At 37.7% G+C, this 23,391-nt stretch overlaps 1 protein-coding gene across 1 annotated transcript in view; it reads left to right on the forward strand.

Moving 5' to 3' along the window:
• Positions 1-23,391, forward strand: part of LOC139133261 (nuclear receptor-interacting protein 3-like) — a 38,705-nt gene that overhangs the window by 1,927 nt on the left and 13,387 nt on the right. Inside the window, exon 2 of the mRNA XM_070699788.1 lies at positions 11,116-11,352. Within this exon, the coding sequence (XP_070555889.1) occupies positions 11,248-11,352 (105 nt within the window). The 5' untranslated portion in view covers positions 11,116-11,247. The remainder of the gene's footprint in view (positions 1-11,115; positions 11,353-23,391) is intronic.

Consider the following 23,391-nt stretch of genomic DNA (forward strand, 5'->3'; position numbering starts at 1 on the left):
CATATGATAATTGCACAATTAATCCTAGCATGCGGAATAAAATGAGTCCAGTTCAACGTAAAGATGACTTTTGGCTTGAATGCGTTCAATATCAACTTTTTCCTGGAACAAAAATGCGGGATACTTATCAATTGATAAGTATTATAGTGAAATTATATGCCAAACTATGTTAAACATGAATTCATAAAAACATTCGAACATTGTAAAGTTACAGTGGCTTCATGCATGCACTGAGCTACATTGCCAAATGACGTCAACGATTTATTTAATCCCTGCATTGTCCCATGACAAAATAACCCGTTGATAAGATTCTCTTTTGATGTTGTGTGATTAAGAATTTAGATATTGGAAATTCATCAACTCCCGGGAAAATTGGAGATAGTACCATGCCTGAAAATCAAAATTGAAAATTATCGCGAAAGACTCCGCTTTTAATTTCTTAATCATGTAATAAATCAAAGAGGTCTTGAATTTAACAGCCACTTGTGTAATAGCAGCCGTCAAATATGGTTTACAATTTTCTTTAACCTTCACGATTCCCCCCCCCCACCGCATCTTGAGTCGTACTTTGATCTACACCGACTTCTTTGTTCCCGCTTCAACGTTCACTCTGTACGTGATACGCTGTCACAATAAGAATCTCCACTGTACAAACATCGCAGAAAGAGAATCCGTACTAGGAACCCTATTGCGCATGTCATAACTTTCCAAATTCTCACCCAATCAAAGAGCAACGGTACTATATTTGTTTTCTGCTACTGTGACACGAATGACATTGTTCAAGAAACAATGCCATCCTACACACTACTGAATTCAAGCTCAACTGTAAAGATTAATACTCTAAAGATAAGTCACAATTAATCTAAAATAGCCTCGGTATGGGGACAATTTAGCTCGTTCGATAACATCTCACAATGAATTGTAAAAGTTAGGTGAAAGAAGGTATCTACGATTGTTCATCGCTAAAGATCTCAGTTACAACATGCCATACTATATAATACCTCTGTACCAGAGCAGTGAAGACTTAGTGGATTTGATCAACTTGTCTCTAAAACATCTTTGTTGTCATGTCAACGGTCATCTTGATTCTACGTATAATGCAATGTTTGCAATCACAATTTCTACTAAAAAAGATACTGCGCTTTTCCACTTTTTTATAGACAGATCACTTTGTCGGATCTAGATCATTTGTCAGAGAGAGAGAGAGAGAGAGAGAGAGAGAGAGAGAGAGAGAGAGAGAGAGAGAGAGAGAGAGAGAGAGAGAGAGACGCACACAGAGAATATTATGACCAACATCTTATAACGGCAGTAGTATTAAGATGCTCTATGAGATAAAATTGGTGAACTGGATAAGGAGGACGCTGGACTGAAAATCTGAGGACTTGCATCTTCATGTGTTTCTTAGCTTACGGTCCTCCACACTCGTGCTGAAAATCAGACTTTGGTCAGACCGTGATAAGCATGAAACCTTTCCGCTTTTGTTATATCGAAGAAAGAATGGAATTGATACAACCTATTTTCGCCATCATGATGGTTGCAAAGCTCCGGATGTCCGGTTAATGTCAAAGCGACCCGGGGGTCTTCCATTAGTGATGAAAGATTCTAAATAGTTAGTTTCTTACGTGAATCGAGTCCCGACTCCCTGCCAATGTAGTCGTCAGCTGCAAAAGGTCTGACAGTGAAGCATCGCGCCGCTTAACCCCAATTTGTCAAACGTGCGGAATCACATGCACCGAGGTATGAGTAAACAAAGTTTATTATAGAATTCATATATTTTCCGCCAAAAGTAGAGGCAAGTATACTGTGGTGTTCGGATTTCAAATCGAAACAGAAAACTACCATTCGATATGTTTACTGTACCCTTTTAGAGGCATGAAGTTTACGATTTTAACCATTACATCTGTAAAGTCGTGTTATTTGAGTGACCAGGTGTACTGGTAACGCGGCATGCCTTTTGTTCCATGGTCGTCTCGGTAGACTATTGGCTTTTCATATTAAAATGAGCTTCAAAGGTGTTAAACTTTTTGGAGGCTTTGTTTGTGGTTGATTATTGCACGAGATTATGCGAAAAATACGACGAGATGGCATCGTACTGCCAGTCGCGTAGCAACCATAGTTACTTTGTGAGCTCTCAGGCCAGAAACACTGCTTCACGCCAATCAAAACATAACACGCCAGCAGTTTCATAAACATGTCCTTCCTTGACGCACGTGTAAAAGACGGTATGACTTACCGTAAACCATTGAGTAAAACCAGACAGTATCGATAAAAGACTTTCAAATTTGGTTCAAACACACTCATTATATATTCATAAAAATATGAGAGGAATTTTTAAAACGGTAAAACTCACTTTCCTGAAGCTCAAAACACTCCCGTTTTCGCCAGCACGTCAATTCCGCTCAGCACCACACGACAACAACAACACAAACTTTGTCGAACATACTTTCGCTTAACAATTGGTGAAAATCCGAAAATTACCGAAGGATGCATGGTCGGCACTCTTCGGAAAAGAGAGCCGAGAGCTTCGTGAGGCGAGGCAAACATGGATTGCTTACGTAACCGCTTCACGCCTTAAACAATAGCCGTTGCGACTCTGTTTATGTTTCTCTGTGGCTGAACAGACGGTTCGAAGGAAAACCACCCGCCACACTCTGTCAATCCGATGGTGGAGAGACTGTGCTTCGAGCAAGCATACGGCCAGAACCAATAAAGAAACCAATGACAACAGTTTTGAATAAAGGATGAGTTAATCCCTGGGATATCGGATTTAAAAATTCTAGTGTACGGTACTGTGATTTAACACTCTAATCGTACCACGCATCGACTTTGTATGTCCATAAGACCACGGTAGATGAAAAGTGTTCTTTTACACGTCAAAACAAACAAACAAACAAACAAACAAACAAACAAACAAACAAACAAACAAACAAACAAAAACAAAAACCACCAGTGCATGTTTACTAAGTTTCCAACCTGATACAATTTTTGCAGTGAAAGGTTCATAAGTATGTCATTATGCAAACCTATTAACACCTTGATCAGGTTCTTCTCCAACGAGCTGCCTTGCCTCTTGAGATAATCTCTGTGAAACAAAAACCTGAAAATGTGATGTTTACTTTTCGTCACCTCAAGCACAGGCCGGTCAAAATCTACCGGCAGTGTTTCTGAAGGACTCGGTCCCGTCATGGACCTCCACTCACTTTAGTATTTTAAAGACATGAAAATAGAATGGAATAAGAGATAGCTGCAGAATTTTGTTTGTCCAGAAAAATCGAAGCAACAATTCACGAAAAAAGGGCGTCAAAAGATCCCTGGCATCCATATTGAATCCTTAGACTTAGGCACGTAGGCACGGTCCCTCCACAAGGTCCCTTTGAGGAGGGACCGTGGCGTACGTGAACGGTAAGGAGTCTCTGAAATTAGAATTGTTCAAGTCCAGTCAATTTAGGGTTTAACCTAGGACTAATTACAACAGAAATTATTTCTTCTCCATGACCTTTGGAAAGGTTCCACTAATGATTCATTAAAAGTCTAGGAAAATCTAAGTGGTGCAAATGGGTTAAATTTACATATATTCAAATTAGGTATACGTTTTCCGTGAATAACTGCTATTCTCACAGTTTTGAAAACTCTAAAACAATAAATGTCATGAATAACCTGATTGCATATATCAGTTCGTTTCCATCGTTTCTAAAAAAACTAAAGCTTTTAACTCATATAAACAAACTTTTCTTGATGCATTGTTAAAACTTTGAAGGATTATCAATTACATGGCCAGAAAAAAATTACACCGGTCTACCTAATTTGCTTGTCTTCCGAATACAATACGGCCAAAACAGCTTCCACTGACATTTTCCGGTAACTCAGAAATTTAACTGAAACAACAGAGTTTCAATGTATTACTTTGTCAAAAAGGATATATAGAATATTTCCTTTAGTTTTTCTTCTTTGTTTTATAAAGGTAAAGATTTGTTCATAAAAATTCATGTACATTGAACACGATTGGAACTAATTTGGGATAATTGGATCTTCAAAAATGTTAGGTGCCCTATAGCTAATGTCTCAATATTGCAAATTATTCATAAAACCAAAGCCAAGTGTGTAACGTAAAAGGAAAAGCAGATTAGCTTACATTTGCAGATTCTAAAGACATTACTTCACCATCCAAATATCCCAAATAAGTTCCAATCATGTTATTGGTAGTGTTGAATGTTTCGATATCCATTGACAGTGGGTCATTATCTCATACACTGTGTCCCCTACAATGTTCCATGGTTGTAAAATTTTCGAAAGGATTTTTTAAATGATTTTGTGCATGTTTTAAGTAAATCCAAATGATTGAAATGTTCTATTACTATAAATGGTGTGTGACTCTTAACAGTTGTGCTTTTGATCATCTTTCCCATAATCGAACTCTCATTAGCATAAACACAATCAACATTTTAATTACTATGGTGATGGTGGTGGTCGTGACAATTATTATGATAGTCATCATCATCATTATCATTATAAATGACTTTCTCTTCCTGTTTGCCCACATATTCTTCCTCTGCATGGAACATTTTTCATAGAAAGACCAAAACCCTTTTGCTGACCATAAACAACCAAACAGCCAAGATGATATGCCTCTCTGCAGGGACTATTGAGGCTGCTGCTGTTCGTTGTAGAACCCATGACAAGGGAGAAAGGGACACCACAATGAAAATATGTGAAGCAAATGATGATATAGTTGTACCACCAACCAGATCTCATTGGTGCAAATATCATTGAAGGGAACGCTTATGTGATGGATGAGATTAAACAGGAAATCTCTCCGTTCAGTCGATTGTACGGCTTTACACAATTTTTTTATTGTTATCTTCAAGACATTTACTTTGAGAAACGCAGTGTCCTCTGATTACCGTAAAGTCTTTCAGCTCTTTAATGAACATTTTTGGTTCCTAGGATAATAATTGCTCTTCTGTACGGTGATAAGTGGCGTTAACAGGCAAGTTGCACACATTTAAAAGTATATCTTTTGTACCAGTGACCACGTAATCTGGTCTGTAATACCAACACGAAATCTTTATAGGAAATACCAGTGACAGGGAAAACAGAAGAAGAAGTTAGTGCCAAACGAAGAGTTTCTTCAGCTCCCAAAGCGTTTACCATTTTGCCAGATATTTTGACTAGCATTGGCCAGTTGCTAAGGAGCAGAGTCAGTTTAATTTATTCAAAATTGGTGTGTCAACACTTTGACTACCTTTGAGATGTAACGATATTTACTTTTACATCACGAATACGCTCTTCACATATAGCCAATTAAAAAGCAGAAGTACAATCAAACATAGCTGCAAGGTAGTCTTTTTAAAGCAATTACGCAAAAAACGTTTCCACAAAAAGAAAAGACATAGAAAATAATCCAAAACTAAACCATGTTTGTAACTAGGCTCATTAATATACGGTCGCAAAACACAGATGCAGAACAACACTAACGGGTGTAATTAAATGCTCAATAATTGATGTTTTCATTTGAAAACACATCTATACAAGTTTTTAAGGAAATATGAAATTACATTTTAATATCTTGATTAGGGTATCATGACATTTCTTGCAATGAATAGAGAATGGATTACATTTCAGTATTATGCATTTATGTTATCCACCAGAAAGTTTAAAATATTAATGGGAAGTATATGGATTAAATTGTCTTGAAATTACACAAACTACCTATCAATTAAACTGAATTGAACAAATTAATCGACTGTTTGGTTGCACAGTGCTTTTCATTCCATACACCCTGTTAGTACACAATCATAACAACGGGTGGAAATACACAGGAAATACTTCATCATGTCAATTTCCGTGTGGTCAGGGGGAAATGTACACTCTAGTAATAAAAATGAACGCGTTTCTATGGTATTATGCTTGGATTTATGTTGATGGGAAATCGTTTAATCAATGGTAAATTATATTCAACAAACAAAATCCAATACTAATCTTGAGAACATCTTTTATAACATTTCAAGTTTCAAGTATAATAAATGCAGTGTTTCTTATAAAACCTTTTACACTTATGCCCTGCTGTATAATGTAGATTGAGTACACATTTTCTTTGACCATTTAAATATTCAGGCTGAAGATATAATTTGTTGAAATTATCCTTGTGTTAAATTTATTGATTTACTAGTCCCATGAAGAAAGAAAGGAAGTGACATGGTTGACATATTGGACTCATGCAAATGAGAAATGTTTTATTGCTGCAAGATATACTTGAAAACATTGCCTAAACTAAAAACACAAAAGGTGATCATAAATAGTCATTACAATATCACTTAATTACATTATCACTTAAATCACTTTGGTAAACAGAAATAGGTTATCAGCACAATGTTTTACTGCACCCATATCCCGTTTTGCATTTGTGTAAATTAGATGTCGTACTGGTTCGCTTTGAGCAAAAAAAGTGATGGATTAAGCCATGGATGTAAAAAATCCACGGTTAAGCTAATATCTTTGAGGTGATTATTATGTCTCTGGATAAAAATTGTTTGTCTGGAACCTCTCCATATTTTTTGTATGATACTCAAAACTAAACATGGTACTCCTATTTTTCATGAAAGCCATAAAACTGCTTTTTGACTGTGAAGGACTTCAGATAAGAAAACTTACGTCACTGGCGTCCCCTTGAAGTCAATCACTAAATGTGTCCCCTCTAATGATTGGCTATGAATAATATGGAAGTTTCTTTATTCTTACACATTGTCATGCCAAGTCATGGCACACGGCTAAGTCTCTTGTTTACTGGCCGTCCAGTGTACACTCTGCCGTTCCACCTGTATGCAGTAACGTTGGAACGTAAATGGCGTAATTCTTGACGTAATTGTGGCCTGGAGCACGATGCCAAACGTACGTTATGGTGTATTATAGCAAAAACAACAGCGATATACTAATACACTGATAAATAAACCTGCCTGTTTAAAACGACGGTAGAACATGGTCAAGAGCACGGCCTGAAGCATGGTCCTTCCATGGGGGTGGCGGGGAAAGGGGGGGAGGGCGTGCTTGAGTTGATATTTTGTCAGTCAAGTATCTCGCTGTGTTACTAAAGAAAAAGAAGGGAATTGAACTTCATTGTTAGAGTTAGACGATGGAAGATCTTAGGTATTGTGAGTTCTTGTCCCCTGTCCCCATGGAGGTGTTTTCCTTCCAAATCCCATCGGATAATTCTGACATCCGCTAGCTGGCACTAAGCAACGTCAACGTCAAATAACCGTTATCATGGTCATGTCTTCACGACGTGAGACCTTGAAACACAAATGAGGACACAGCTGGATTTAGCTTGAACTTGAAAGGATAATAGATGGAGTTGTTGATAGTATTTTAATTAGTTTTGTTCGGGAAACAAGAACGAATATATTTTCCCTGTTCCTGTCTCCAAGCACATTAACATACTAAGCCATCAAAACGCTTTACATGCAATAACTATATCTCACAAACAGAAGAGATTATGCAAACCACATTGAAGGTTTCAGCGATTTAAGCTGTGACATTTTCTAATAAATGTCTTGTAAAATTCATCAATCACCCGAGAGTTATCGTAATTGACGTAACTGATGGAATATGCTGATTTTTAAATTACTCATCGCAAGTTCACACATGAAATATGGACTTTTAATCATTTTACGTCAATGCGTTGCTTGTCGGACAAACGAAATCATTCACAATATATAGTTTATTGATTTTTAACTCAACAAATGGTGTCAAAATACTCAGTTACCAACTTAATCCGTGGCAAAACGCGTCCAACGCTTTTCACTTGGCCTCGCTTTTAAATGTAAAAAGGGATAAAGACACCTTTTCTGTTTTACGTTAAAACGTGATAAAACGCTAACTTGTCTTTAAGCCCGTTTTCGTTACGTTGCTACGCATTCCGAAAAATTTATAACAAAATAAGGGTACCCCTCTCGCCAAACGGGGGGTCTAATTGCGTCCATTCGTTTTATCGTGACTACCAATAAAAGTACTAGACACTCGAAGCAAAGATTTTCAAGTGGCTATGCCTAGGGGAAAAACAAAAAAGTGGCACTTTTTTATTGTTCCTTTCAATGTTTTTCAAATGAAAACTTCATTTTGCGGTGTATATAGGACGTTGGCGCTACAAGTTGCATCTTGGGTCAACCCCATCCATCGTACCATCTTTTGCAATCTGTTGAAAACAGTGCTTATTGTTTTTCAATTTGACGGGAACTCAATTTTAAGTAGCTCAATGTCTGCGTAAACAAACTTTGGACAAATATAACAAGTTCGGCAATTAATTGTTACATTGTAGCAAACCTAAGTAATTAAATGTGCGAACAGTTCATGTACTTTGGATAGAACACGCATACTTTAACACTGAAAGAGAAAAAGATTATTTGAAAATGAAAACACAAAAACACCACATTTTCATGTTTTCTTTCCCCTAGGCATAGACACTCGAACATTTTTGTTTGGAGTGTCTGGTGCTTTAAGTACTTAACAGGCAGTCACGATGAAACGAATGGACGCAATTAGACCCCCATTTTGGTGAGAGGGGTACCCTAATTATGTTTTAAATTTTTCGGAATGAGTAACAACCTAATGAAAACGGGCTTAAGACCAATTATCTTTTGATAACCTTTTAATGAAAAACATAAACAAGTTTCTTTATTACTTTTTACATTTGAAAACGAGATCAAAGGAAAACCGTTGGACGCGTTTTGCCACGGATTGAACATAATCGACACAGTTATAAATGTCAAATGTTATTGTTGATGATGACTGAATGTTAATGCGGACAAGAATGCATATGCCAGCAGTACCATTTTACATCGTAAAGATATAGTGCGGTGTGTTTTCAAGCATGTCACTTCCTACTTTAAACTCTTTCTATATAGACATTAAAAGACGAACTTGTCTTATACGTGCATAGAAGAACCAGATATGAGCTGAAAATGCTCACGTGTTTCATTATATATTGCATTTATGTAAAAATTTGAACCTTTGCCACATGTATGCAACTTAATTGAAAGTGTTATGATCAACATAATGAACAATATTCACCACAGATCAATTCCAAAAATCATTAAGTATTCAAATATGCAATTATCTGAAATAAAATAATTTCTTTGAGTATGTCAATGTATCACCACTTAATATAGCACATGTAATTGCCTTTGCTCAAGTCATTCAAGCTATATATGCCAAACTGTATAAGCTTATTAGATATGAAAATTATGTGAAAAATGCGAAATGACTTCCAATATTGTTATAACCTGGTATAATCATCAATGTGCATAGCATGTTTTGCCAACTTTGATCAAGTAAATCCCAGTATATATCCCTAATTAAGAAAGTTCATTAAATATGCAAATTAGGAATTGACTGAAGTAATAATGGTTAACGACTTTCAATGGTGTTCTATTATAGTATCTTAAATATATGTAGCAAGATTCATCAACTTTGGTTGAGTCAATTCAGATATATATCCCTAATTAGAAATGTTCATTACATATGCAAATAAGGAATTGGCTGAAGCAATACCTACCAAGTTTCGTCAATTTTAATCTAGCCATTTCATATTATATATCCCTAATTAGGAAAGTTTATTAAATATGCAAAATAGCCATTATCTTTCTTGTCAACCCTTAATATCTTTCACGGCTGATACATTTTGGTGTGATCAACATTTGTAGCAAATCTCATCAGAGGTGTGATCAACATTTGTAGCAAATCTCATCAGAGGTGTGATCAACATTTGTAGCAAATCTCATCAGAGGTGTGATCAACATGTGTAGCAAATCTCATCAGATTGTGTTCAGTCAATCTCAATGTATATCCGGTTTTTTTTAATCATTAATTATGCAAATGAGCAAAAAGTAAGCAAGCCACACCCGCCAAAAACTAATCAGTTCTTGCCATTTGCAAACTGAATCTATGTACCAGATTTTATTCTGATCTTATGAGCCGTTTTGAGATATCGAGCACATAGACAGACAGACAGACAGACAGACAGACAGACAGACAGACAGGCAGACACACAGACACTCATCCCCATGATGGACTGACGGACCAATCATCGTGAGCCACGAATGGCGAAAAACGTATTGTGTGCAGAAAAATAATAAACCATATGATCATACATGCGATTTCCCTCGGGACGTCTGTTAGGACTCAATCTTATAGATACTTTTTGGGTCTATCACTTGTGGAGCTCATTTTGAAGCTCATGGATTTTAGTTTTGTGAACATCAAAAATTTTATTTTTCTCAGTCCCCCAGAGTTAACACGGGGATGGCAGCCATTTTGAATTTCAAATATGGTAAATGTCAGGTATTTTGTTTCTCTTGCACCAAACTTTGCAAGATGGCCCGGATTATTATTCTTCACTTCGACAGGGAATGGTTTGGAGTTTCCACACAGAAAGTTTGAGCAAAAGTTTAAATCTTTAAATTTCGGGGCACGCATTACCTTAATTTGCCCCACACGACTTCTTCTCGTTTCACCACCAAAACTGTCATGCACTGTCATACGGCTTACCATCAAGGGTTGCGCGAGTCTTTTTTATCCTGCAGCAGTCCCTCCACCCACGGTCGGACCGCGCTTACAGCGATATATTTGCAGATTATAATTTCCATGTTTGCGCAACGGACGTGTGAAGCAAGGTGTTGTCATAAAGTGAAAATTTGTTGACAATGTTGACCTTACAAATTTGGCGGGGAAAGAGCGTTCCCTATAGAATTAAAGAAAATAATCGCAAGGCCTTGGGAGATACTCTATAGCGCCATCAGGTATTTTTTTTAAATCATTTTGAAAATAAATTGAAAAAGTTTACACAATTAAAGATTAAAAGATTCGATTCCGGCGATGGTAAACAAAATCAGAACAAGCATTAGCGATATTAAGGCAGGAGGAAGCCAAAATATCTGCTAGGCCGGAAACACATCTTCAGAAATCAGTGGAGAACTGGTAGCGACATATAAGTGCGCGCTGTGGTAATTAGGTTGTCACAAATGAGCTGCGCTGAGCGAAAGGAGCTATGCATGCGATAATTGGGCCGGCCGTTCCTCCTATCATTATTTCCTATTCACTTTTTCTCCCTCCCTTGTCGCACAGATCTTCGGGGACTTGATTATCGCCATCCCAGTCTCTCCGGTATTTATCATAAACAAGCCCTGAAAGCCAGTAGAAAATTCAGCGACATCAAATGTAGAAGGAAATTCGCGCTCAGAAGCAGACGAGCCAAACATGGAACGACAACAAAGACGCCGCCAGCCAGGAGTCGGCTTCACGCACAAGAACTCGAAAGACTTGCTACCACTAGACATGCGAGTGGGAACCTCAAAAGACGCTGTAAGTATCCTGGATTCTGCGAAACTGTACAGATTTATGAGAAAGCCACATTTAGAACGGGTTGTGATTATGTGTTTACCAACGTGTCGTGCTTACCGTCAATGGCGGGCAATTGGTGGTCCTTTGTTGGATGGGAACCCACGCGCTGCACGAAGCAGGTTGTATTTAATACAGCTCATTGTCGGTAGGACGTCCATACAATGTGTCCATATACTCTGATATGTGGTATAATTATTGACAAACATGCTATAGATCAAGCCTTACAGGAACTGGTTGGCGGTTTCAGCCTACATGATAACAGTTGACAAGGGTACGACAGATAGACAAATCCCGCAATGAAAGAAAGCATACGTGACAGCGCGACATTCAGTGACAATACAGAGTATTGAATATAAGTCGCTGTGCCATGTGATTACTCAAAGTTGGAAAGAGTTGGGCAATAGGAGGTGCATATGTGCGCTACATGTTTGAAGCAAGATTTAAAAACATAGCATTTACTGTAACATGGCCACACCTATATAGATAACGTTTGGTCCACATTAACGCAGCTATGACACTCCGTCATATCGAACACGTTCCCACTCAATTCTGTTCAGCAGATTACAACTGTACTATTACTAATTTAACAGAAAGCGAGATGCGTCTTCTCATGTCGCAGCGTTTGATTTTGTTCTCCTTGACATTTTGACTAGTTGGAAAACGCAGTCGGAGGGATGATTTCTATCGTGATCAACGGAAGAACAGTTCAGCGTTGCAACTCTTGATGAAGTTGCCCTGTAGCATTGGTACAGTTGATGATTGTAAAATGTGACGAACACATTCAACATCCGTGAACTTCCCGTCCTCTGAATTTTCCCAATTTTAACACACTGTTAGCAGAAGTGACTTTTTTTTTCACGTCAAACAAATTAGAGTTGAGGGACAGGGGGAGCGTCAAGGAGGTTGTACAGGGTCACACATAGCGAGACATTATGCCGCTTAACTTAAAATAGCGTCACCATAGCAACCAAAATCTAGGCGAAAATGGATGTAGAATATTATGAAAGCTGTGTAATCCAGTTAATAGCTAGATCCTGCGAATCAACTAATACATTTTTTATATTAATGCAGTGCGATCGAAGAACTACAGATAACAGACAAGGACGTGATGTGTCCGAAACAGTAACTATAATACTGCTCATGCTGCTCAACATGTCTGCTTTCCTCTGTGTGTGTGTGTGTGCGTATGTATGTATGTATGTATGTATGTATGTATGTATGTATGTATGTATGTATGTATGTATGTATGTATGTATGTATGTATGTATGTATGTATGTATGTATGTATGTATGTATGTATGTATGTATGTATGTATGTATGTATGTATACATGATAATCATAGTCGATAATTAGCTCTTCATTTTTCCTAATACATTAAGATGTACATCTTTCCCAAATTTTAAAGTTTCCAAATTTTTGTCCGATACTCGAGGCAGACTTAACGGCTATATAACTCTAATATAGATCAGCTTTGTGAAGATTGACATCAGTTAAATGTCAATATGGATCATGGTAGGTAGTGGGGTGTGTAATTTAATCCATACATGAATAAATTAACGGGGACATATATTGAAAGGTTCGTAAACTATCCAATGGTTTGAGATAAAGCATGACAGAAGTTTATATATGTGATGACAGATGGATAGATAGATAGATAGACAGGCAGATAGATAGGCAGATAGATAGAGATAGATAGATAGATAGATAGATAGATAGATAGATAGATAGATAGATAGATAGATAGATAGATAGATAGATAGATAGATAGATAGATAGATAGATAGATAGATGGATAGAAGAATGCAAGGAAAAACCAAATTAAGACTTCCTAGGGTGGTGGGTAGTTGTACATGAAAAACAGAACGACAGTACCAGCTAAAAAAATTGCGTATCTTCAGAAGATTTTTAAAAAAATTGTCCGTGACTGAAGAACAACATTTTAATTAAACTCACAGGATAAATCATTAACACTAAGCCTTGTCAAATATCCTGCACTTATGTAAGGCTGATCGTGATTGGTCACATCTTGCACTTCTGAAAGGCTTGATCCAGATTGTATATATTTTTATCAATGGTTGGTTGATTGTCTCATGGCTCGAACCACTTTCAATTTATCACAGTTCAGAGTTCATCACTCAAATTAAACTGAGCATGAATCCTAGAGACGTTTCAAAATCTGTCAGTCGTTTGTAGTGCCCTGCTGGAGGAATGCAAATACGAACAGATATATACTGGTTTTACGCTGAGACAATAAAAACGTGGCGGGATAAGACCCGGTGCTCTGTCTCCTTATTAACAAACATGTTCTAGATGCTGGAGCCGTATTCCACGCAGAGGGCGATGCAGGCAGGGAATCCATTACGAGCTAGAAGGCTAAGAAGCTCAGCCATTCTTCAAATCTGCCAGCCCGAAGGGCGTATTACTATCAGTGGAAAGCTACCTTCATTACTCAAAAAGGAAGATAGTAGCACTCAAGAGATGGACAGAAAACGCATTGTCTGGGGAGAAGTATACGAACAGCACAGTACGACGCATTCTGTATTTAAATGAACTCTTCAGCACTGTCATGTTGTAAAAATTTTCTTTTGAAATGGTTTCTTCGGTTGATGTATTTTGCGGGCAAGTGTAGTCATAATGGTTCACACAATACTTAGCAATTTTGAAGAGAGAGAGAGAGAGCGAGAGAGAGAGAGAGAGAGAGAGAGAGAGAGAGAGAGAGAGAGAGAGAGAGAGAGAGAGAGAGCGCTGTGGTATGACCATGTTTTTAAATACAGAAACATGTCTCATGAATGTTGTGTATGAGAAACATGAACGGAAGAGGGCAAAAACTTGTCACGGTATTCTACAGTTCGCAATCCCTGTGCAATCTTTTAATATTCTTTCCTTTTCGCTGATGTCAGAATACTTGTTGCAGTCTGTGGAATTAATGCACACTCTCGACAATCTTTGACGAGCGTTGACTGCTCAGTGAACAACTTTAACGCCCTGTACCGCTTGTTGATGACGTCCGAAGTTGTCAAGTACTTCAACTTTTCTACATGCACGCACTCTTGATTAAGTCTGCTTCATCAGAAAGAACGTATCTCAGAGAACAAATTTGACAGAGAAAGCTTGTGTACTTGTCACGTTCTCTATGATTGACCTTGCAGCTTGTTCTTGATTACTCTAGGTAAATGTCATTTGGCGTCAGTATGAGAAGCCAAAGTCAAATACCTAAGCAGTTCGTTTTAATGTTTAAGAGATGATAGCCGAAGACGTCAAAACATCATAGCCAAGGCGTAGAAGGAAGGTCTTGAAAGTGTCTATTGTCTGTCACCTGCAATTTAACAATTTCAAGTTGTCGTTCGATCGAAGCACTCGCCTATCGTCTTACCTTCATCTTTAGCTTTCTGCCACTTCGTAAATATTTAAAAAACCATGACAACGCCGGAGAGGGTACTGTAGATTTCACCCTGTAAGGGAGAGAAATGCTCAAAATTGAAAATTATTTTGATCGTCAATAATGCAAATTTTTCTTTCTGCATTAAGTACACTTACCGGGCAAAGCCCAGTTAGTGTGCAGAAAGTGATTTTGGGAAGCCAGAGACGATCAGAATTTAGGAGCTGGCTTGAACACCAACAATTTCCGGCTCACACTAGAAGACATGCAGATTACAGAACATACTAATCTTATATCGTGGGATAGACAGAAATCAACAACTCTTAACCGCATCGCTGACAGGACGATGCTCCAGGATAGGTTGATCCACAAGCATTGGACGACTAAAACGATAATTATCGCTCTGGAACTTCGTCTCGATATTCCCAGGCACACGTTTAGATTCGCCTGGGTGAACAGGGTCATTCGGAAATCTCATTTGTAACGAAATTACATCATCAAATGCCCGCCTTAACACGCCAAGCAGCAACTGTCACGACTGAGCTACATCACATCACTCAGCGGATGAGCTGATTTCCCTATCAATGTCGGCCGGCGAAATCATCAGCGGCGTGTCTCTGTGGAAATTATAGAAAATTTCATTAAACTGAAATCGCTGGACGAGATCATCGAGTAAAGACAGATAAGTTGTGTTCCTGTGACTGATACCTGAGATTCAGTTTTATCTCGAACTATATGTCAGAGGAACTTAATATCTAGAGGCGATCATAAAAATAAATTACAAATGACCTACTGCCCTCCCTATGACTGAACAGTTCATAAACATATTGATAAACACTATTTTATAATCAATAAACATATATATATATACACAACTGAGTTGATCAGGATAATCTAAAATATTACATTTCCACTACAATTTGTTTCGTATAGGCTGCAGAGCCGCCTACACTCATCGGGTGGCTGTGATCGACTGAAACTTTAGGCGGAAACGATTTCTTTTGTTTTGTTTTTGTTGGCACAGGAGAAAATTTCTCTTGTGCAGTCACTAATTATTCAACCTTTTGCAACAAACAGGTGCCAACAAAAACAAAACAAAAGAAATCGTTTCCCGCCTAAAGTTTCAGTCGATCACAGCCACCCGATGAGTGTAGGCGGCTCTGCAGCCTATACGAAAACAATTTGTAGTGGAAATGTAATATTTTAGATTATCCTGATCAACTCAGTTGTGTATTTAGCTCTACTCTAGTATTGAGCACTCTACTCCAGCTGATCTTGAACTAAACAAGTATATATATATATATATATTATATATATATATATTATATATATATATATATATATATATATATATATATATATATATATATATAATGCTATATTATTTCCCATATTTATATTCAGAATGATCTCATGTCCTCACATATACACAGACAGATGTAGAGACTGATACAGACAAAGACTGACATAGACACCCACTCCACACAGGAAGACACACATATGTATATCATACACACATAATGCTGTATGACAGACAGACAGACAGATATATATATATATATATATATATATATATATATATATATATATATATAATTATATATATAAAAAAAGTAATGTTCTATAGATAGGGCACGATTGAATTATTCTTCACTAAATGTAGAACAAAGACGTATTTAAGATGACGTCACCTTAGCTCAGAAGCGCACTTTGTTCATGGTGTTACCAAGTCGGATGATCACATGAGTGTTTTAACAGATTTGCGTGAGTACATGAAAGAATGCTGTTTTTGTTGTTATAGGACGTGGCAAGTGTAAAGGGATTATTCAGAACAATTTTAACGCGTTTCTAATTCTGACCTGAGACCAGCAATGACACCATATATGCCCCGCGTATGCTGCAGGAGTACTTACAATGCAGTCACTGTAGGCGTCGGCATGGGGGAACTCAAAACGGAAAATTTCGCTACGGAGTACCGCAACACTTTCAAACTTGGCACACCTAGAGAAGAAGGGACCACAACCGCTCTCATACAGGAAAAATAAGAGCTTGTCTGCAAGGTGCCTTTATCGTTGACTAAGTACAAAATACAGCTAGATTAATAATTAATCGTAGTACAGGTTAGCGTGGGGCCAGTATACCCCAGTCTCGTCCAGGTCTAGACCAGTTCTATAGCGATCTCAGAGACAAAATTAAGGAAGAAGAAACACGTACAAAAAGACAGTGAACTGACAAAACGGACCAAATCCTTTGATACTTAGTTTGTTAGTTATTATCTCCAGTAGTAATGATATAATGATCTAACGGAAGGCTAAAACAATTCACGAGAAAGGTTAGACCTCAATGATGATGATAATATGTTGGGTTTGCCGGCGGATTTATTGACATTAATTGGTGAGTGTGTGGGTGGAGAGTCGAAGTAATTGACACTCATTGTCCTATTTGTCAAAATCATTAATGACATCTAATTAAGGTCAAATGAGAATAAATTAAAATGTTGATTGCCATTATTTCCCCGACAATCGACGACTAAGAAATTGCCTAAACGATTATGCACACATTCACATATTCCTTGCCCTTGTATCATTGAAGCTGCATTCAATTTAAGAAAAAATCGGTTTCTCTCCTTGTCTGTGATTTATCGTAGAATATGCCTCGGGGTCAAATATTCAGACTCCTAAACTTTTAGAACTCTTTTCTGCCCACTTTGGGACCTTATTTTAAAGCTCCTGGCGTAAGAAAAATATTATTTTTCTCTTAGAGTTAGTACAGGGACGGCGGCCATTTTGAATTTCAACTTGAAATGCCAGCCCTGTAAATGTCATGTAATTTGTTTCTCTAGTACCAAACTTTTCACAGTGACCCCCTGATTTTCATTCTTGATTAGGTAAAGATGATTACGGTAGAAAGTTTCATTGAGAAAAGTTTGAAGTAAAGTTCGTCTTTCACTTTCGAAACCAATTCTGACATAAGCAACCCATGTACCTGTATCGTTCGTTAAACACTACAGTTTTCTCACAATGTAAAAATTGCCCTTGCATTGCTTGTCAGATTTAAATTGAGGAATTTAGTTGTTTCGTTATATTTGACAGATTAAGAAACATCCGAGTGTGTACGTAGTTAGAACAACCATATTGTCTGCTACGCAATTGTAATCGGTGACGTCATGTTTTCATATTTGTTTTGTCTTTATTTCCACGTTGCGCATAATTCGTCAGCGTAAGTTGGAGACTATAGTTGTTGTGTGTCATTACTCTGAATCGTGAGCACTTTCTTTCTCAACGAAATCAATATACTTGTCACGTGATCATTTTATGATTGTAGGAACTTTGCCTGAATTGCGTTCGGAAACGAAAGTGTTGGATAGCTGAATCCGTGATATCGATTATATTATTTGAGCACATTAATGTGATTTAGCGAGAATCACTGCTTACATTAATATATCTATCCACTTAAGGTAGTGACTCAGGTTCATTGACACGTATTTTCAATCCGCATTTTCACATAGAAGAATAGGTCTCACACCCGAAAAGTTGTACTTTTTTAATCAGCTCCGTCATCGAAAAGTTCAAAAAATTTGTTAGTTTTTTTTTTCAAAAACAGTTCGCATACGGTTGTTTTACTCAAAAACATGTGTTTTTAAGTTTTTTTTACTCAAAAAGTTTAAGTACAAATCTACAATCGACCTTGAAGTGGTGATCTGTTTACGGGCAATCGAGAAGCGGGTACACCTTTTCGCACAATGAGCCTTCAAAGTGTCAACTTGACTATTTTTGTATAAATTATCGGTCTTTGTTCACGTTTGTCAGATATCTTTTTCAGTTTCCTAATTATTCACTCACGAATCCAATTACGACAATTATCATTATCAGTAGAGTCACCTGCGAAACTACATCCGGTAAACTTGTATGCTACAATCCAAGTCTGTGGGCATAATAACATGGGAAAAATTGAAGGATTAAACATCAGCAGACAGTCGCACTAATGGTCGGCTGTTGCGTAGCTCGTTGGGTGAACGACTTGCTTTGCCAGTAAGTAACTCAGCTGCCGAGAAAAGCCAGGCGACTGGGGGCCAGTCTACACTTTTCCCGAAATCCCATGCAACAAACATGCGCATGCGCAGTTACGATTACAAGAACCGGGGTCAACAAACGGTCACTCTTTACCTGAAGCTTCTACTGCTAATACTACTGAGAAAATCGGTAAACGCATTTGTTACGGGGAAAACATGTGTAGGACAGTAAATGACCCGTCTCCATGACAACTTGTATCGCCGATTTAAGGAAATGCATTTCGCTTATGTTGGCATGCGGCTTTTATAACGGGTTTGATTGTTATGCTCTGGCACATATGATCAGCTGTTGTCTCGCGCCTCTTTCATCTGAGCATTTTATACTTTTGAAAAATAAATTGGAAAGAAGATGCTGCGATTTGAAGGTTAAAAATGCTCATTATAGTGGCAACTGAATATATGTGTTTTATGGTTTTTTTATAGTAACAATTAGTACGGTGTTTTGAACTACTGATCGACCAACTTTATTCATCTAACAGTCTTGTAGTACTTTCCTACTTAAAGATGCCTGACAAAAAAGCTGAATTCATTAATTGCCGCCTTCAAGCAAGTGTTTCCCAGCTTTGTCGCTTAGGGCTTAGACACGGTGAACATCATGTGGCATCGAAAATCCCCCTGATTCGAGCCACTGTAACGTCCTTCGACGAGATGTTCCGACTCTTTTACCAAACTCTCTTTATCTTTGATGTACCGCCCGTATTAATCATCCCGTGAGATAGATAACGCCTAGGAGGTTAACGAAAGCTTAAGCTATCACCGCGGGGGAAGAGCAGGTTTTTACGAAGGTATTATGACAAACGACCTAGTTTTATTGTGCTCTCAGAGAACACATATCGAGCTTGCGTATACATCGCGGGAGCTTGTAGTATACATCTTGTAAGGACTTTTAATATTTCATGGATGTTTCTAGAATTCGCTGACACAGAACATTATGTAACGCTGCTCCTCGCACAGCTTGTTATGTCGAGGCAAATGAAAGTCACAGAAGGCCGCACCCATGATAGTGTTAAAATCGTGAAAATCAAGACTACCTGATCTCAAAAGAGAGGAAAAAATGCATCACATCGTGATACGTAAATATTTTAGCGTGCACATCACCTAACGTGTAACGCCAACTTGGCGTCCGCTGCACAATTGGTCGCCATGGCTACATTCATTTACATACGACCATGAGTCTATTTTTGGCGCGACTATACGACACAATCGAGGTTGCTCTTTCTACATAGGGTGAGATTAGTGCTAAAACACGTCTTAACATTATTTCCTTTTTATTTAATTTTCACACTGTGTTTACATTGTTTACATTCTTTGTAAATTGTCTTATGTTCTCATCATATTCGTATTTTTAACTTCATTTTCCAATTTTGTTTGCATTTTTATTTCATTATGTTTACATTTTTATATTGTTTTTTATTTTTTTGCATTTTGTTGGATTATGTTTGCGTTTTAATTTCGTGCTTTCATTTTATTTCATTATGTTTACATTATTTCATTTTCCCATTGTGTTCTTAATTTTATTTCATTGTGTTTACATCTATGTTTTTATTACTTGTCTCTATCTGCGACGGCTGCGTCATTGATGTTGGTGTTGAGATGTAGATATTGACGGTGTCGATTTGGACCGTGGTGTGGAGAGTCCTCAACGTTCGACTGTGATAGGTTGAAGGGACGGTACGGTGGTTGATGTGATCCAAGCTGCTAGCGGCGTTCCTTCTTCGGAGAAGGCTTGTCTAAAGCAAGCTGCTGGCCTCGCTCGGTGCCTGACATGCCTCAGATATCATAGCACTGTTCAGAGGTGCGAATCTACCTGTACCAGAAGAAGTTGAAGCTTGAATTGGCTGACGTTCCCAGTAACGACGGTGACAAGTCGACATTTTCACTATGGAAACGCATGCCCTCTAACTTAGTGCATTATTAAACTTAAAACACATCATTATTATCAGATTATTGAAAGTTTCACAAAAACGTCACACTAGACCAAGAGATTTACCTTAATTTACATTTATCGTAAATTTCACAATCTGCTCAACAAACTGAAATATGATACCGAAAGTATTTATTTCGCGTAAAAATTCAGTCTCTCAACTCACGGTGCAGGAGCGCAAACTTAAGGCGCTAGACTAGAGAGATTAATAAATTATGACATTGAGATAGATAAAAATGTGAAAATAAAAATGTAAATTAATGAATGAAAAAGAAAGAACGAAATAAAAATGCAAACATAATGAAATAAAAATGTAAACTGAACTTAAAAATACAAATATAATGAGAACATAAGACAAATAAATGACAATGTAAACAAATGAAAAAAATACATCAAATGAAATATTAAGACAAGTGTTTTTGGCCCTGCTCTTATCCCACATTTCTAGACCGTCCGGCTGATTGTTGGGGGACTTCCTCAGCCTCGCGTTCGCTTGTTGTCCCATGCTTCAACATTTAATGCATCGACGAAGTCTCCTTTCTCTGTTTTTACCGAAGCAGATTCTCTGGATGTTATCTTCTAGGGTGTAGCGTTGATGAGCATTATTGCAAATGATTGGTCTCGTCCACATCCGCGTAGGCAGGTGCGAGTTTCAAAAGAGCATAGCAACGTACCGATCCCAATATAAACAGTGATGTCACGAAGACGTGATATCATCGAGATGAAATCTGTCTTCGAGTTAGCAGTTCTGTTGACGTAGACACCTTTCGTTGATGTACATTCGTAATCGCCTTTAAGCATAGACAGGTTCCGCTCAGCGCCTCCGTCTGTGCTCTAAGCTAGTTCGCGCCTCGAATTTTTTGGGAGGCGACTTAAAAGTACGCTCAAATTTTCAGTGAAAGACTTTTAGGCCTAAACCATTCCCTTTTAAAATCAAGAATAACAATCTGGGGTCAGTGCACCGTGCAAAATTTGTTACTAGAGAAAGAAATAGTAGTCAAAATTTAACAACACTTGAAATTCAAAGTGACCGCCACCCCTTTGTTAACTCTATGGCGAAAAAATTCATCTACGATTTTTACAAAAATAAGAGGGTATGTAAATATAAATTTTGCTATAACCCAAACGGGATTCGAACCCCCACACACTCACTGCAACATCGCCTAGCTGCTAGGCCTCACACAAAACCAGTCGGCTACTGCTTCCAACCCAAAAGAGTTGGTCACAGTAACCGACTGAGATGTTGCAATTCTGTGCGCGACCGAACAACACGGTGTGCGTGGAGCAGACGACACACAGACACAGTACACAGTACACACACATATAGAATCGGAAAAGCACGAAGCTTTATACTGAGCTATCAGACAATTAAGGTAGTATGCACCTCGAAAGTGAAAAACTTAAACTTTTGCTCAAACTTTCCTAAATGAAACTTTCAACCATTCTCTTAACAAATCAACAATAAGAATCGGGAGTCACCGTGCATAGTTTGGAACTAGCGAAACAAATTACCCAACATTTTGCGATATTTGGAATTGAAAATGGGCGCCATTATTGTGTTATCTCTGTGGGGGAAAATCAAAATTTTGATTTTCGAAAAACTAAGACAACGAAAGTTTTTCTTTCTCCAAGAGCTTTAAAATGAGCCCCCACAAGTGGTAGATCAGAAAAGAATTGTAGAAATTTGGAGTCCGAATATCTCCAAATTGGAGAGAGAAAAACTTTCACCATCTTAAATCTTTCACCATCATATATTCATATATATATATATATATATATATATATATATATATATATATATATATATATATATATATATATATATATATATATATATATATATATATATATATATATATATATATATATATATATATATACAGGACGGCGCACGTCAAACCAACTTGAACTGATCCGTTAGCTCAGTTGGTAGAGCATCCGAACTGAATTCGGGGGACGTGGGTTCAAGTCCTACATGGGTCATTTTTTCAAGCCCCAAAAATTTGCTGTGCAGAGACACTCAGATGTAGTTGTGTGTTTTTCAATTTAGTTTCTAATATATATATATATATATATATATATATATATATATATATATATATATATATATATATATATATATATATATACACACACACACAATCAATTTGCAACTACTGTCATTTTAATTCTAAGCACTGATTTTCTGTAACAAAACCTTTGACACACGCATACAAACAAGAGTAACGAAGTACGCACGCGCAGGTCGAAAGCATGTGCAGGCAAAGGCCAAAACACTGACCCCCTCTTCGTTACCCTTGCAACTACCTGTCGGACGTGCACTGTAGCACGTCAGCGAACACGCCAGTCTCGAATGAAATCAGCTCTGTCCTCGGCCTCTCGACCGTCATGTGTGGGTCGTTGAACTGATTCCCTTGAAGCGCTTCCTGTTTGTTCTTCACAAGAGTACGTATGTCCTGCAACTCAATATCGCTTCTCTACAGTGTCATCAGAAAGCCCTCTCTTACGGACCAGACACACCGCACCTCCACCATCTTATAATCACCAAGTCTTACTAGTAATCACCAATTTTATCTCTTACGTCCGGGAGTATATCCAGTTGTTATCATTTGTGCCGGAAGTGA

This window comes from Ptychodera flava, chromosome 1, assembly GCF_041260155.1.
Source record: "Ptychodera flava strain L36383 chromosome 1, AS_Pfla_20210202, whole genome shotgun sequence".
Taxonomy (NCBI): Eukaryota; Metazoa; Hemichordata; class Enteropneusta; family Ptychoderidae; genus Ptychodera; species Ptychodera flava.